The sequence below is a fragment of the Lissotriton helveticus genome, chromosome 9 (assembly GCF_964261635.1).
Source record: "Lissotriton helveticus chromosome 9, aLisHel1.1, whole genome shotgun sequence".
Classification (NCBI taxonomy): domain Eukaryota; kingdom Metazoa; phylum Chordata; class Amphibia; order Caudata; family Salamandridae; genus Lissotriton; species Lissotriton helveticus.
Window position 1 is genome coordinate 1,001,707,207 of NC_136070.1, and position 15,883 is coordinate 1,001,723,089.

The window sequence follows — 15,883 nt, forward strand, 5'->3', positions numbered from 1 at the left end:
GACAGCTACTCGCACAGAGGTAAAGGTAACATCAGCTATAGTCTGCACATTCTGCTGGAGGAATCTTAGGATCTGCCTAGTACCTAGAGGCCTGCTTGCCTTCCTGCTGGGAGTGGAAAAGAGTGTGCCTGACCCTGCAGGAGAGCAGACTACCCAGGAGAAGCCCAGCATTGTTCTCAGTATTTACAGCACAGGAGAAAACAGACTCTGACAGATCGAAGACAGCAGTGAAACGTATTATGAAGGGTACCTCCTGTCTCTGCATTTGTCAACAGCACCTAGTCATTAAATGCCTGGGAGGCTTTAATTGCACCTCGCTGTTGGATGCCGGATAGGACTTGGAGTCTTCAGTTGCATCTGTACACGTTCCTCCCGTTTCGCTAGGTGACCCCTGCCAGTGTGGATTGTACCTGGCTCGTTGCCCGATATGCAGCTCACAAGAGCTAATGGACTCAATGGAATGCTTCTTTACCAACCTCCTTGAGAAGATGGATAAGAATTTTCAGCTATCCCAAAGGAAGGAATGCTGGTCTCAGATCAAACCATTAGCGTGGCAAAACATTTGGCTGAACTGGCTGCCGCGGACTTACCATGAGATGCAGTTTATGGTTAAGAATGACTGCAGAGTCAACAAAAACGACGGAACTTGCCCTTTTCTGGCTTCTCTTCCTTTGGTCAACACAGATCTGGAATTTCAGCATATGAAGACTGAAGAAGAAGCAGTTAAACCTGTGGGTATTGAAAAAAGTAAAGGGTTTCCCTAGAGTTTAGTTTAAGGGGTTATGGCAGAGGTCTACAAAAACTCATATTCCTTTTTAGAAAAGGCAACAACATTTACAGCATTAAGAGCAGTAACTGTAGCAGAAGCAGTTTTCTCTTAACTCAAGAGTAAAGGTCAACAGCCTACCGTTTCTGTAGCTGCAGAAAAGTGTCAACTGGTGAGACTCTCTCACTGTCTGTGCCACTCTGTCTTGCTCTCTCTCTCCTTTCTCTTTCTCTGTAGCCCCTTTCTCCTTTCTCTGCCTCTCTATTCTCTCACTTCTCTGTCCTATATCTCTCCCGCTCCCTTTCCCTTTCCCCTTCACCAAGACACCACACAGAACCTTAGTTGGGAGAAACATTTCCTACCATTTTCCCACCTGGCAGATCATCACAAAAAATGTTTGGGTGCTAAACATTATGCAATCTGGTTACCAAATCAAATTCAGTTCTTCTCCTCCTTCCATTTGTCTGAAATTGTGGACCCTAAAGCATTGGCTCAAGAAGTATAAACGCTTCTTGAGAGTTATCCAGAATGCCCCCAAGCCAGGGAATATACCCCTGTAACTGAAGAAAAAAATTAGAGAGTCTTACTAATTTCTGGATCTGCGATATGCCAATATGTTACTGTAGCAGTAAATGTTTGGCATGTTATCACTTCATCAGATTTTCCCTGCCCTTCATCATCAGGGAGGCTCCTTAAGTTGAACTGGAGCACGTCTATTTTTACAATTCAATCTTCAAAGCTCATCTGAGGTACCCTTTGTTTGGCGTGGTTCGCACACATAGTGGGAGAGGTGTTGCGCCGCGGCCAGGGCGACTGACGCTGAAATCTGGGGACCACGGTTCGATCCCCGGCTCCGGTGGCAGGTTAGCCCAGCACCATGTGACTCTGGGCAATAGCTCGCTTAATCTTCCAGACGGCCCCCAGCGCCTAGAGACCCTTACGGGTGATTGTGCGCTTTACAAATGTGGACTTTACTTTACTTTACTCATTACAAGTATAGATTTCTCCCATTGACCTCAAAACTTTCTGAGATTTTTCTCCAAGTGCATGGTAGTAGCAGTAGCAGCTGTAGCTCGACAAACAAAGGAAAATGTGTCTTTCAACAGGTGGATAAATGGCTTCAGTTGGCTATGAAGACAAAACTGTTTTGAAACTCCTGCAAGACTTTGGGCACAATTCTTTCTCCTCTTTCCGAGTTTGGTTAACTTGACATATTCGATCCTGCATCCTGTGTAAACAATTCGGTGCTTAGATCAACAATAGGCCCAGTTCTGGCAAGAGCGTCTTTTTTGAAAAAGGACTATCATCTGTATCTTCGAAGATTTAGCACTCTGGCGACTATAGAAGCTCCATCAGAAGATAAGTCTTCTCTCTCCTGAGCATTATGGTGTTGTGTGTTTTACTAGTCGCCACAGCCAGATTTCACTTGTGTCTTCAGCAAGAATTTTTTGGAAGACTGGAGATTGGGAGGAGAAAGTAAAACTATCCTATCCTGCAATTCGTTTCTCGTTTAATGGTGCAAGAGAAGCTAATTGCTACAGGGAATGGCATTCCAGAATCCTCACAACCCACCTTTGTCAATGTGAACATATTGATGCAAGGTGCTGGAGACCACATAGAAGATCTATCCATTCAAGACAAGCGGTCATAGATGGAGAGGCTGGATTATGTCAACATGCTAGAATTGGCAGCTGTTCATTTAGCCTTCAATTCCTTCCTTGCACTATTTCTAGCATTGACAGTCCTGCTCTTAATGAACAACACAACCCCCATGCACTATGTCAACAAGCATGGTGGAATGAGGTTAAAGGTCCTTTTCCTTTCAAAGGAAGCTGAATCAAGAAGACACGAAGCATTAGCAAAAACATTTGTCTTACAGCAACTCACCTTCCAGGAAGTAACAACATAAAAAATGTCAAACTGAACAGAAGCCTACTAGAGCAACAAAAGTGTGTGTGGGATGATGTTGCCTTGCAAGTTATCTTTTGGGATTGTACACTTTGCAAAGCGGCTAGTTTAGTACAGGAAAAAATGCAAAATGCTACAATTTCTCGTCTAGGTTCCCATAGCCTAAATCTAGGAGGAAGGCCTTTGTGATAGACTGGTTAAGGAAATTCGCTAAAGCTTTTCTTCAAATCTACCTTCTTTCCAAAGCCTCATCAATATGATGCAGCGCAAGGTGACAATGATATCCATTGCCTCAAACTGGCTGAGGCTTCCCGTAATACAGAACTACATCACCTATTGCTTCAGGTTAAAAAGTTACATTTACTCTACCCTCTCGCCACCCCATACCTCCTCCACCATTTCCTCCTCCTCTGCCACCACTACATTGGCACTTCCGCTACCTTTGCCTGAGGGTTCGTCCCATAGGGAGGGTAGTCTTCTACATCTTCCTGCCTCTTATGATGTTCCATAGGACTTGGGATTATTCCTGGACTCTTGTGATGTTGTTCCCCAAGGTGACAATGACCCAGATTTGTACCCAGTGACGCCATTCCCTTTTGGATGATACCATGAGGTTAGTCTCAAGGCGGCCTCCTTTGACAAGGTTGATCTTCATGCTATTCCTTAGTAGGATGATTCAGAAAAGGGGGTGGTGATGAACAGAGTGTCTGAATTAAGCATACCACTCTTACCCAGTCCAAAGATCAGGGCTTGATCCATCACCGTTATTTATCTCACTGCCCCATCCCAGCTCAGAACCTGGCTATATGCAAATTAGTCTGTCCCTGGCCCAGTGCATCATGGGAACAGGGCAGACCAAACTACCAAGCCAATTCTTCACCAGAAAGGAGACAAGCTACCGGGGACCGGTTTCTGGCATTTCAGCCTTTTCGGCCCGGCTTGCTTGAATCCTGATGGAGCAGTGAGAAAGGGACTCATGTCTGAGTATACCCTGCCACACCTATAGTGGCCAAACATGATTCAGAAAAGGGGGTGGTGATGAACAGAGTGTCTGAATTAAGCAGACCACTCTTACCCAGTCCAAAGATCAGCGCTTGATCCATCACCGTTATTTATCTCACTGCCCCATCCCAGCTCAGAACCTGGCTATATGCAAATTAGTCTGTCCCTGGCCCAGTGCATCATGGGAACAGGGCAGACCAAACTACCAAGCCAATTCTTCACCAGAAAGGAGACAAGCTACCGGGGACCGGTTTCTGGCATTTCAGCCTCTTCGGCCCGGCTTGCTTGAATCCTGATGGAGCAGTGAGAAAGGGACTCATGTCTGAGTATACCCTGCCACACCTATAGTGGCCAAAAACGATTCAGAAAAGGGGGTGGTGATGAACAGAGTGTCTGAATTCAGGCACTCTGTTCATCACCACCCCCTTTTCTGAATCATTTTGTCCACCATAAGCGTGGAAGGGTATACTCAGATGTGAGTCCCTTGCTCATTGCACCATCAGGATTCAAGCAAGCCGGGCCGATGAGGCTGAAATGCCAGAAACCGGTCCCCGGTAGCTTGTTTCCTTCCCAGTATAAGAATTGGCTTGGTAGTTTGGTTTGCCCTGTTCCCATCATGCACTGGGACAGGAACAGACTAATTTGCATATAGCCAAGTTCTGAGCTGGGATGGTGTAGTGAGCTAAAAAACGGTGATGGATCAAGCCCTGATCTTTGGACTGGGTAAGAGTGGTCTGCTTAATTCAGGCACTCTGTTCATCACCACCCCCTTTTCTGAATCATTTTGTCCACCATAAGCGTGGAAGGTTATACTCAGATGTGAGTCCCTTGCTCATTGCACCATCAGGATTCAAGCAAGCCGGGCCGATGAGGCTGAAATGCCAGAAACCGGTCCCCGGTAGCTTGTTTCCTTCCCAGTATAAGAATTGGCTTGGTAGTTTGGTTTGCCCTGTTCCCATCATGCACTGGGACAGGAACAGACTAATTTGCATATAGCCAAGTTCTGAGCTGGGATGTTGCAGTGAGCTAAAAAACGGTGATGGATCAAGCCCTGATCTTTGGACTGGGTAAGAGTGGTCTGCTTAATTCAGGCACTCTGTTCATCACCACCCCCTTTTCTGAATCATTCCTTAGTAGGATGACTTCCTTATCAAAACGTTTTCTAACACCCAGCATCCCCTTCTATTTCTCCCCATACTCAAGGGCATGTTAAAGACCGTTCTGGAAACCTTTAAGGACCCTGTGAAGGCCAGGAGGTCAGAGGGTGGATTAAAAAGTACAAGCCCTCCACAGACCCACCGTATATACGAGGTCAACTCCCACCATACTGGTTGCATGCTGCATGCAAGCAAACTAATGCCCAAGGTACCAGAGATGCCCTGCAGTCAGATAAAGGGACTAAAAAGATAGATGCTTAGGTAGACAGGTGGCCACTCGATCTGCCACCCAATAGTGCATCGCCAACTCAGTTTGTGTACTCTCCAGAAATTGGTAGGGCCCAGTGGAATGAGATGGGGACCGTATCCAACACCTCGCAGGTCAGTATAGACAGCAGGCTCAAGGGTTAGTCACAGAGGGCTAAATCATCTCTAATACCACCTTCAGATGTGCTCTGGATATGGCATATCCCACTGTCCGAGGTATTAACTCAAGTATCCTCATTCGCTGTGATGCCTGGCTCTGTTTCTCAGACTTTAAGCTAGGAGTCCAGCCGCATCTGATCAACATGACCTTTGATCTGAACACCTCTTTGGGCCACAGGTTTATCAGATGTTAGAGAAAATCAAGAAAGACAACATGGCTAATGCAATGGAAGCTCTTCAGTCCTTATCGCCAAGTGGGCTCTTTCATAGATCCCAGTTTGGTGACTGCACCAAATCCACCTATCCAGAGGCTTCAACCTCCTATCAGAGGAAGCAGCAAATTCAGCAAGCCTCCCGAGGTTACTCCAGGGGTGCCTATAGAGGGAATAACTCCAAAGGCATGGGTAGAGAGGGTGCTGCGAAGGGAGCCGTGCCTGCCAAACTGTGACCTTCCCCCCCCCAACATATCTTTTGGGGGACGGCTGAAAGCCTGCAAGGGTTTCTCACATGCTGGCAAACAATCACCTCAGATCAATAGGTCTTTTCCATTGTAGAGCAGAGTTTGCCTGGAACTCACTGCTCCACCTCCAAACATGCCCCCCCTCATCCTCCAACAAATGCATCCTCTCCACCCACAGATTATTAGCCCCTCCTACACTCCTAATCAAAGGGGGCCATCGAGCTTGTGCCGCCACACTAGCACGGTAAAGGGGTTTACTCCCTGATCCCAGAGGAAGACGGGTCATTCAGGCCCATCCTCGACCTCAGGCCTCTCAGCAAGTCCATCCTGTCAGAGCATCACAAGATAGTCCTGATCAGAACAGACAACATGACTGCCATGTACTACCTTCGGAAACAAGCTCTCTGTGTTCGCGCAGAGCATTTGGCACTGGGTGATTCGCCACAGAGTACATCTGTTCACAGAGTGGATACCAATTTTGCAGACCTGCTCAGCAGGAAGCGGCAACAAATCCACAGGTGAGAACTTTAGCCAGCAAGTTCTTCTTTTTTTTTTTTTTTTTTTTTTCAAAATTTTTTATTTTTGGCAAGCAAGTCAATACAAAGAACATTATATCAAAAATAAATTCCAGAGTGATTTCAGGGGAATTTCAAATATGCTAATTAACACAATATATTCTGACACATAATACCACGTCGGCCTGACAAAAAAAAAAACTAAATATAAGAAATCAAAAATAGACAGAAAACATTCAATATTCAGCGTTCCAAGCTCCGTAACAGTTCATCTTATAACATATAGGACTTATACAAAATTAACCCATATCCTTTCCATTTTTTCTACTGCCTTTCGGCTACTATTCTTAGCAAGAGCCTTTTCCATAGAGTATATTTCATGAAGTAAGGTCAACCATTCTGCCCTACATGGTGGATTCGGTGAAATCCATGCTCTAGCTACCACCAGTCTAGCACAAGATAGTGCTATATTTAGCCAGCCGGTATTATTATTGCTTCTTGTGTTTAAGGCGAGTAAGACCATAGGTGCAGTAAGTGGAAAGCAAATCAATTGTTTTTGGAATAGGGTATTTTCTATCTCTTGCCAGAACGTAGCCAAAATAGGGCACGAATATATCATATGAATGAGATCTGCTGCCACCAGATCGCATTTAGGACATTTAGTACGATCGCTATTTTTTGACCATTTAGAAATTTTCAGCGGAGTATGATAGAGTTGGCTGACCGTCCTATTTAGTTGAAGCTTTAAGCTCGAAGAGTGAACTATTTTGTTAATATTAACAAAAGCACTAGATATGTTCTGTGGTGTCACATTTATTCCCAGTTCTATAGTCCATTTTTGTGACAATCTCAGGCAATCATCCACATTATGTTGGCTTAAAAGTTTGTATCCAGAGCTAATTAAAGATTTCTTTTTTGTACTATACAGGAAACCCCACATATCCGAACTTGTAATTTTATTCAGATTCAATTTTCGTATTAAGTAGTCCCTAACTTGCATAAATTTAAGTAGCATTCCCCCTGGTAACTTATAAAGCAATTGTAAGGACGAGAATTGAAGAAAACCATCAGAGCCATAAAGGTCTCCCAGTGTCTTAATCACATAGATGGCCCAATCCCTCCCAGCTTTATCATTAAAGATACCCGGTAATCCTGGATTGTCCCATAACGGTAGGTCTGTATGAAAAAAAGTAATATCACAGAATTTCATGATCTGGTTGAAAATCGCTACCGAGTCTCTTGCTATCTTGAATTTTACTCGTTTGTAAAAATTAGGGTCTTGTACTCTTGCTAAAAATTGAGATGAATTAGTGCCTAACATACATTGATAAAAAAAATGGATTTCGTTTTATTTAGTAAACTCCTAAGCCGTCCTAGAAAGGATGCATAGAAGTAAGACTTAAAGTCCGGAAATTCCAATACGCCTTTTTCTAGGGATAGTTTTAGTATCGTCATAGATCTCCTGGGGGTTTTGTACCTCCAGACAAAGCTGCTGCATATTCCCTCCAGTTTCCTAAAAAATATACTATTAACTCAAAGGGGAATGGAACGAAAAAGATATAAAAATTTGGGCAGAATGTTCATTTTAATCAGATTAATTCGGCCCAAGATATTCAATGGAATCTTGTGCCATTTTTTCAGAACCATGGAAGTGTGTTTAAGTAGAGGGTCATAATTCAATTTATTAATTTCACTGGTTTTAGAAGAAATTTTCACCCCTAAGTACATTGCTGAGTTACATAATCCCATCACTGGTTGGTTGATTTGATAGTTCATTAAAGTTTGAGTTTTATCGAAATTTAATTTGTAGCCTGAGATAGCCCCAAATTTTTAGCCAGCAAGTTCTACTCTGTTCTTCCAGCGTTGGGTGTTGCCCGACGTAGATCTGTTCGAAACGCAAAAATGCCAAATGCCCAGGAGTTGCGTCCAGGTTTATTCCATCCCCTTATTCACCCCCCGCATGGCACTCCGGCCTCTGTCTGGAAGGAATCTCCGTGTAGTAATGGCTAGCCCCCTGCCCATTCTTGTGCTCTCCAATTTCTGTCTTGAAAAGTTGCAATCACTTCCCTCTGACGTGAGTGAGCTCCAAGCTCCCATTCTGTAAAAGCCTTTTTTCCAGATTCACAATAAAGTAGCTGTACTTAAAATTGACCCAAGGTTTCTGCCCAAGGTAGTGTCTCCTTTCCACCTCAACCAAGCAGTTGAGCCCCGCTGTTCTTCCCACACTTGACTCAGTAGCAGAGAGAGCCCTCCACATACTAGACATTAAAAGGACCCTCATGAACTAATTTTGATAACACAAAAAAGACACAACTACTATTGGTCGCCTACACTAAACCACACAAAAGCAGTGTCCTTTCAAAAGCAATGGTATCTTGGTGGCTAGTCATTTGCATTCAAGCCTGCTTTATCAAGGCCAAAATACCTCTCCCTGCTCCACCTAACCCACATTTAACATGCAAGAAAGCAGCCTCAATTGACTTTCTGGGTAATTGCCTAATAGTTGACATCTATAAGGCAGCTATCTGATCCACCCTACAATACTGTGTGGATGTGCTAGCACCACAAGAAAGCTCAAGTGGGTCAGTCTGCACTACGTAGACTTTTCAGTCTTCTGCAACATCCTCTGACTCACAACCGCTTAGGGAAAACTGCTTTACAGTTCATGTAGGACATGTGTATCTACAGATACACATTCCATGAACTAAAAATGTTTTTTACCCTGTAAACATTAGTTTGTGGCATGTAGTCCTGTAGATTGTTAGGTAATTGAGAGAGACCCCTTAACACACCAGGGGAATAGGATACTCGTAAACAGTGAGAAAACAGGGAAATCCCTTGGCGGACAGAACTAAACCATTAGCCCATGTATTAGCACAGGTCTCGATCATATATTATAAGGACAAAAACTTTTATGTTAAAAACAAGGGGGATTTTTCACTTTTTATTTTTGTTAAAAAGACATTATGTACGACATACAGTTTTTATAAATCAACAAATTATAATTTCATTAAAAACATATAGAGTGCTCTCACCACCATATTCTACTAAAATTCATAAGTATACAGTTGATACACAATAATATGAACATAAAAGATGGTCGCCATATACAACAAATACGTAAGTCGGAAAAGAGAAAAAGAAAGAGACAAACACAGACAGTACATTTTGTCGTAAAGTTGCACATCTAACCAGACCAATTTGGAGCTATATCCTGGACCTATTTGATTAATGTTGTCTGCAGGATAAGCTTAGATTCACATGCGCTTACCCTTCTCCCCAGAAGCTTTCTATTGTTTCTCTTCTGTTCTATATTTACCTGCCTGGCCTTCTTCTTTCACTTCTGTGCATAATTTCTATCCTCACCCTCTCTTGGGAAAATAATCTAACAATGAAGCTGAGGCCTATGTGCATTACCAGTCATAGGAGGAGTCGATGTCACTATACCTCGTGACTTTAAAGACTTCTTCGAAGAAAAACATGCTGCACATGTCCGAGACCAAAGCTAGATGGAAGGAGTATGCAAAACATTTTAATCTACAGATGCTTACAGGGTAAGTAACATTTTTCGTTTAGCTAAGGGTGCGAGTAGGTGCAAGAACTTCTGGAATCGCCCAACATGTATGCAGGGTCGAGGAATAGAATTATGTCATGTTTTAAATAATTCTGATTAGGAGGTGACCATTAAGCCTAGGAACTTTTGGGTTTCCAGTCAGCGTGCAAATATTTACACAGTTGGCTGTTCTAATTTCTTTTTCAATATTTGAAAAGGGCTACCCACAGTTCAGTGCCCAAATACCAGATGACCATTCAATGCACATGTTGTTAAGTCATATTGGGTACAAAGCTGTAGAACTATAATTACAAAGTTGATTTGACCTAGTAGTTAGAGTGAGATGGTTAAAGTTGCAGAGACTGTTACTCCCAGGATTTGCTCATATAACCAAAACCCGCACTTCATCCATTTGTATTATCTTTCATTTCCATCGAAATGGCTGAATCTTTAAGGGAGCCAAGACTGGTGCCGAGTATCATTGTCGGATGTGGCATACTTCATTGCACTTAAGGGCGCTGTGCATAAAATTGCTCTTTTAACACCTTAGAATGCAGTTTCCCGTCTCTTCATGAGGTGTTGTCTGATTCCCATGTTTTTTCAATCAGAAAAGACTAGGGGATTCTCCAGTACCAATAATAGGAACATGACATTCATGTTCTTAAGTATGCGATGACTACATTGCCAGATAACGCTTATCATCTTGAAATTAGTTAGTTACGTATCACTTTCCTGTTTAAACGTCACTAAAAATATTATGATTGTGATTACAGAAAGAATATTGAGGAATAGCACTGCTGATGTCATAGCAAACACCTTCTCAGCCCATATAGTCGTTGATCTTGTACCCCTGCTTCCAAGGTTCTTAGGAAGCAGATGATATACTGTTTATTTTTTTATCCCACTTTGTTGCTCAGTTTGAGTTTTGTAATGTCTATGAATCTGAACTGGATATATTTGAGCAGGATCCTCCTGGTGCTACACTAAATGTCTGCTGTGTACATCTGATGTCTGTCATTTTAGTTTAGGATTGTATGAATTTCTGGCGGTGTCCAAATCCTGGTTTGTTCTAAACTTTGGTTTTACCCCCGAGTCAAGAAAGTAGTGGTCTGCAACAATCATGTTTTCAACACATAGGCATTTTAGCGTGACCAGTGTCCCTCAACTTCTCTCTCTTTGCCTTGCAGGTATCTCCTTTGCTCAGAGGGTTCCTGGACAGGATGCTAGTCCGAGAACCTAGCCAAAGAGCGACAGCCAATGAACTTCTCAAGCACCCATTTTTGAGCAAGGCTGGCCCCCCATCCAGCATCGTGCCTCTCATGAGACAGAACAGGATGAGATGAGAAGTCCTGTAGCGGCAGCAAATAATCGCAATGAGGAAGAATGGTCCTCTGGAACTGACATGGCAACAGTATCGCTAGCCTAGAACTCGCCCCTAGCCTTAGTTTAGTGGACATACTTGCTCTTCTGTTATGGTCTTGCAAGTGTCCCTATTTTGCTGAGATCTAGTGGGCATCACTCTTGCGGTAAGATCCTGTGGATATCCCAGCCAGTCTGCTGAAATCCTGCATTGCTTCCTTCTGTTCTGTGGGAATCTTCCAGGCATGGCTGCTTGGTTTCTTCTAGGATTCTAATCTGCTTAGGCTCATGCTGGTCTCCCCACTGTCTTCCCAGCCACATTGTTGTTCTCCACGCTAGGATGCTACAACAAATCCTACTATATGGAGAAGTGCAGTTGGCATCCCTTCTGTTTTTGCAGAGAGATGCCCCCCCCCCCCCGAGACCCTTCTGAGGTAAAACTGATTTAATTGGAAAATAATGGTCTTTTGTCACTGGTTGTCCTATGAGATATCCCAACTGACTCTGCTGCCTCTAATCTGGAAAGAGGCCAGTCCTTGTGAGTCGTTTTTATTGGGTTACACTTTATCATCACCTTGACTGGTGTTATTACACTGAGGAAAATTTGCGCGATCTGATAACACTGGAAATTGAACTGTCACAATGGCGCTGCAATCTTGCACTACGAGGCTGTCTGCTGGAGGATGGAAGCGGCCTAGTGTGTCAGGCTGAAGGAAGCCATACGCTGCATTTGAACTGCTCGATGGCCCTGGATATAGACTTGATAAATTATTTTAATTTTTTGAGAGACCTTTTTCCATATATTAATGCAATACTCTATGGGAGGTTTGGATGAGTGGTAAAATATCACATACGTGTTGTGGATCCAAGTGTGGGACTGCGTGGGGTGTTGTCTGTGAAAAATGATGGTTCACTTTGGTACACTGTGAAAGACAAGGGCTAAATTCCTACTCCTCAGCTGGGGTTCTTCCCAGCGCAGTCCGCTGTCAAGTTGATGGAATGGAACTCCTGTACTTGCTTTGCTTTCCTCTAAATGAGAGGTGTTGTACTGTCAATTCTCATTGGTGGTCACCTCCACTTCTCTTTGTAATAGAGGGGTTTGGATTGTATAAAAGTTGCTGCCCTCCCGGTATACTACCAGGTAAAGGGGTTTCATACTACCCTTTGGCAATTCCTGAAGAAGGAGGTTGGGCTCATTATCTATCCACTGTAGTAGTTCCTTCCTGTCACTAGGAAGGAGCTGGTCTATCTGTCCACAACGTTCCTCCCCTCTGATGTACTGTGAAAGACTGAGTTGACTCCATCTTCTCAGTGAAGTTTCCCTCCGAGGCACTACAATGGACAAAGCATGGACCCAGATGCTGGTGGGGAGAAGAGGAGGGGAAGTTCCCCTTCCTCTGTGATGGTTCCAGCTGGAGCTTTGTGAACAAGAGATTAGGGTGTCTGTTTCCCTCTGATATACTTTGAAGGTGGGTTGGTTCTCTCTGTTCAGTGATGGTTTCTGATTGTGAAGGAGAACATATAGATATGGGAGTGTGGGTAGAGGAAGGAGAGGCTGGGTTCCCTTTTCTTATGGATGGTTCTTTCCGGTGCACTGTGAAGGCAACATTGTGCTGCCTGTTTTCTATAGTGAATCTCATACTGCACTCTGAAGCAGAATACTCTCTAGTGAGATCTTTGGTTCTGTCTGACCCACTGGTAAGTGTGATGTTTGGGCTTCTTGTTCTCATATTATGTGAAAAAGAGGGGACTAGACCTTCTCAGAGCCTTAGTTCAAATCTTACATCCTTGTACCGGGGATAGAGTAAGCTAACCGCCACCCTTAGACATCCAGCGCTCCTTGGTCTATGTAAGCAAGCAACTAGGAATGCAAAAAATTGAATAATGATGTTATGTTTTGTACACATACAAAGTTCCTCTCTAGTCTTGTGCCAAGGGTCCTGTCTAGTAAGATCTTGCTCCCAATGTTCTGCAATTACCTGTGAACATTCCAATCAGCCACTGGATGAGAACAAAAATCTCTTGTCCAACAAAAGAAAATGCTTTACAATCTTAAGCTCATACTGTACTCATCATAATGTCCTTTTCCGTTCACCCTCTAATGAAATGACACTGTCTGAATTGTAGAATGAGACCACCAAGCAGTCAATATCCCTGTCCAGAGATAATGCAGATGTTACACTCAGCCAGGTACCAAGGACTGCCACCGTGCAGCAGTGTGTTGCCTCCTGTGGTAGCCAAGATGTAATGTACAAGACAAGGCTACATTTCCGCATGGTTCTGACACACACTTGGCATAAAGAGCTGCCCTACTATTTCACACCTGGAACTGGAAGCCAGCAGAAGAAGGTGTGATGTATCTGGATACACTAACCCTTTAGTTTGCGGTAGCTGCCACAAGGCCATGTTGCCATGCATTAGTTGATGCCTCATGGAGCTTGTACAAGTCAGTGTTTGTTTTAACCCTTTCCGCTTTGGGGCTGGCAGGTTACCTTCTTAGAGTGCAAGGTGCATTCACTGCTGAAGCTGTTTCGGTGCTTTGTCAGAATGCAGTATTTCTGTCCATCTTGAACTGGCAAAATGCTTTTCTGCAATACACTAAACCCTAACAACTTCCCGCTTTACCATTACTTAAATCGATACAATACATTCCTACCACGCAGTGCTGTAGGCTAGAGGTACCTACCTACCTTGTGCGATGAAGTACACTCCTTTTGTAATAGTGTAGGATATTGAAATCTTGGGACTCTTAAGAATTTAATTCATTTATAAAAAAAAAAGTACTCTTGTTGGGCAGCAGCATCTCTCAATCTTGTTTGTACCTATATTCAATGTGTCCTGGGATCCCGGATTTAAGCTACAGAACTTTCACTGTAAATGCATCTTCCAGGCATTGGTACCTGACCTTGCTGCAGAGCCCGGAGGCCTTCCTGTCTGTGACACCAAAATACACATCAATATCCAGGAACATGGCCTGGTCATGGATACTAGGCCTGGCGGTGTGCAGCTCTTCTGTGACTACTGGTTTTGAGTTTTCTTTTTACTTTAAAATATATAAATATATATTTATAAAGCATAACTTTGTAACACTACACAGTATTCAGGATTTTGTTTTTGAGAAGATTTGCTGTAACACTAATGATCTTAGCAGAGATTCTTCCATATACTAAATTGAATTGTACATAGGAATTGAACGATTTCAGATTTTTTTGACAGATCTAAATAGTGTAAATGCTAGTTTTACAAATACATTTTTAAAAAGAACGATTTGATTCCGTGTTTTTCTTGTCTATGTCCTTATTTCATTATCAAGCTGGGGAAAATAAGTGTGATTAGCAGAGATCCACTTGAATATGTAGAAAGTGACCGGCTCGGCACCCAGCAGCCCTTTAATCTTTGGTTTTGCCAACAGAATCAGTAAAGCAAATATAGTTTGCGCTACTGTGCCAACATCATTGTGAAACTCTCACCATGGCAGTGTCAGAATGTTTTGCTATATCCTTAAATTTAAATTGGTTTTTACTCTCCAACCATTGAGTCTAGACATTTGACTTCTCTCCCACTAGTCCTAGGTGGGCCAGTAAAAAACAAGTATGATACGTTTATTACTCTTAGACCCGCCCCAACTTCCTTTCAAATTTGAAGGGTGCCTTATTTATGGATGGGAAGCACTTTTGTGACTTGGTGCTTAACACACACCCCGCCAAATCCAGTAGGCATAGCTTTATGTTCGAGGCATATGGGCTGCAGATGGTACATTTATGAATAGATCGCCATCTGGTGTTGGGCTCGGATGATTGCACTTGTTTTTCTTCTGGAGAAGTCTTTGTCGTCATCGATGACTCCTCCTCTTGGTGTTAGTGCGCATGGGCATCGGCTCCATCCTTAGATTGTTTTTTTCTGCCATCGGGTTCGGATGAGGATCGAAGCGCTCCGGACCGACTTCGATAAAGAAGGTTATATTCGGCGCGTAACCCTTTCCAATTCGACGGTATTGTTATCGAACGCGACTTCACTTCCATCTCGGCGCGTTTCGAAGAACGACGACTACGAGAAGACCAGCTCGACGTAGTCCAGCTCGGAGTCCATGGAAAGGACTCCATTCAAAAAATGTCCAACGTGTGGTGCTAAGTTCCCACACAAGGACCTACACGAAGTGTGCAACCTCTGCTTGTCCCCTGAACACGAATCCAGGGACTGTGAGGCCTGTGCAGCATTTTCCTCAAAATCGACGATTAGAAACCGTCGAGCCCGAAGACACGAGGTATCGAGAATGCAGTCACAAGCAATCCCGGAGCTGTTAGAGGACCAGCACCCAGAAGAGGAGGAAGAGGAGGTCGATGAAGCGGGGTCAGAAGCGGACGAGTCCGACGTCGAGGAAATCGACGTCCAGCAAACCGTGAGTGACGACGTCCCTTTACCAAAGAACAGACCCCGCACGGTGTCGACCCCGCCCTCGAGCCCGGTCAGACAACCGAAAAAAGTTTCCGACGCCCCGCCTTCGGGCCCGGCAACGAAACCGAAACACTCGGTCTCCCATCATGGTGGTTCCGATAAACGACCCACATCGACACCGAAGCTCCATGTCAAGGAAAGCTCGAAGTCGAAACAGTCCATGTCGACACCGAAACACGTTTCGACGTCGAAAACACCCTCGACACCGAGGACATCCTCGACGCCGAAAACATCGGATCCGAATAAAGTCTCGGTGCCGAAAATACAAATGGACAGTCAGAA

The 15,883-nt window shown here is 43.9% G+C and overlaps 1 protein-coding gene across 3 annotated transcripts in view; it reads left to right on the forward strand.

Moving 5' to 3' along the window:
• The window catches only part of PAK4 (p21 (RAC1) activated kinase 4), a 217,645-nt gene extending 203,238 nt beyond the window's left edge, over window positions 1-14,407 (forward strand). For all 3 annotated transcript variants that reach the window (XM_078661317.1, XM_078661316.1, XM_078661318.1), the window contains exon 9: window positions 10,975-14,407. In XM_078661317.1, coding sequence (XP_078517443.1) covers window positions 10,975-11,130 — 156 coding nt within the window. In that variant the 3' untranslated portion in view covers window positions 11,131-14,407. The remainder of the gene's footprint in view (window positions 1-10,974) is intronic.
• The last annotated feature ends 1,476 nt before the right edge of the window (window positions 14,408-15,883 follow it).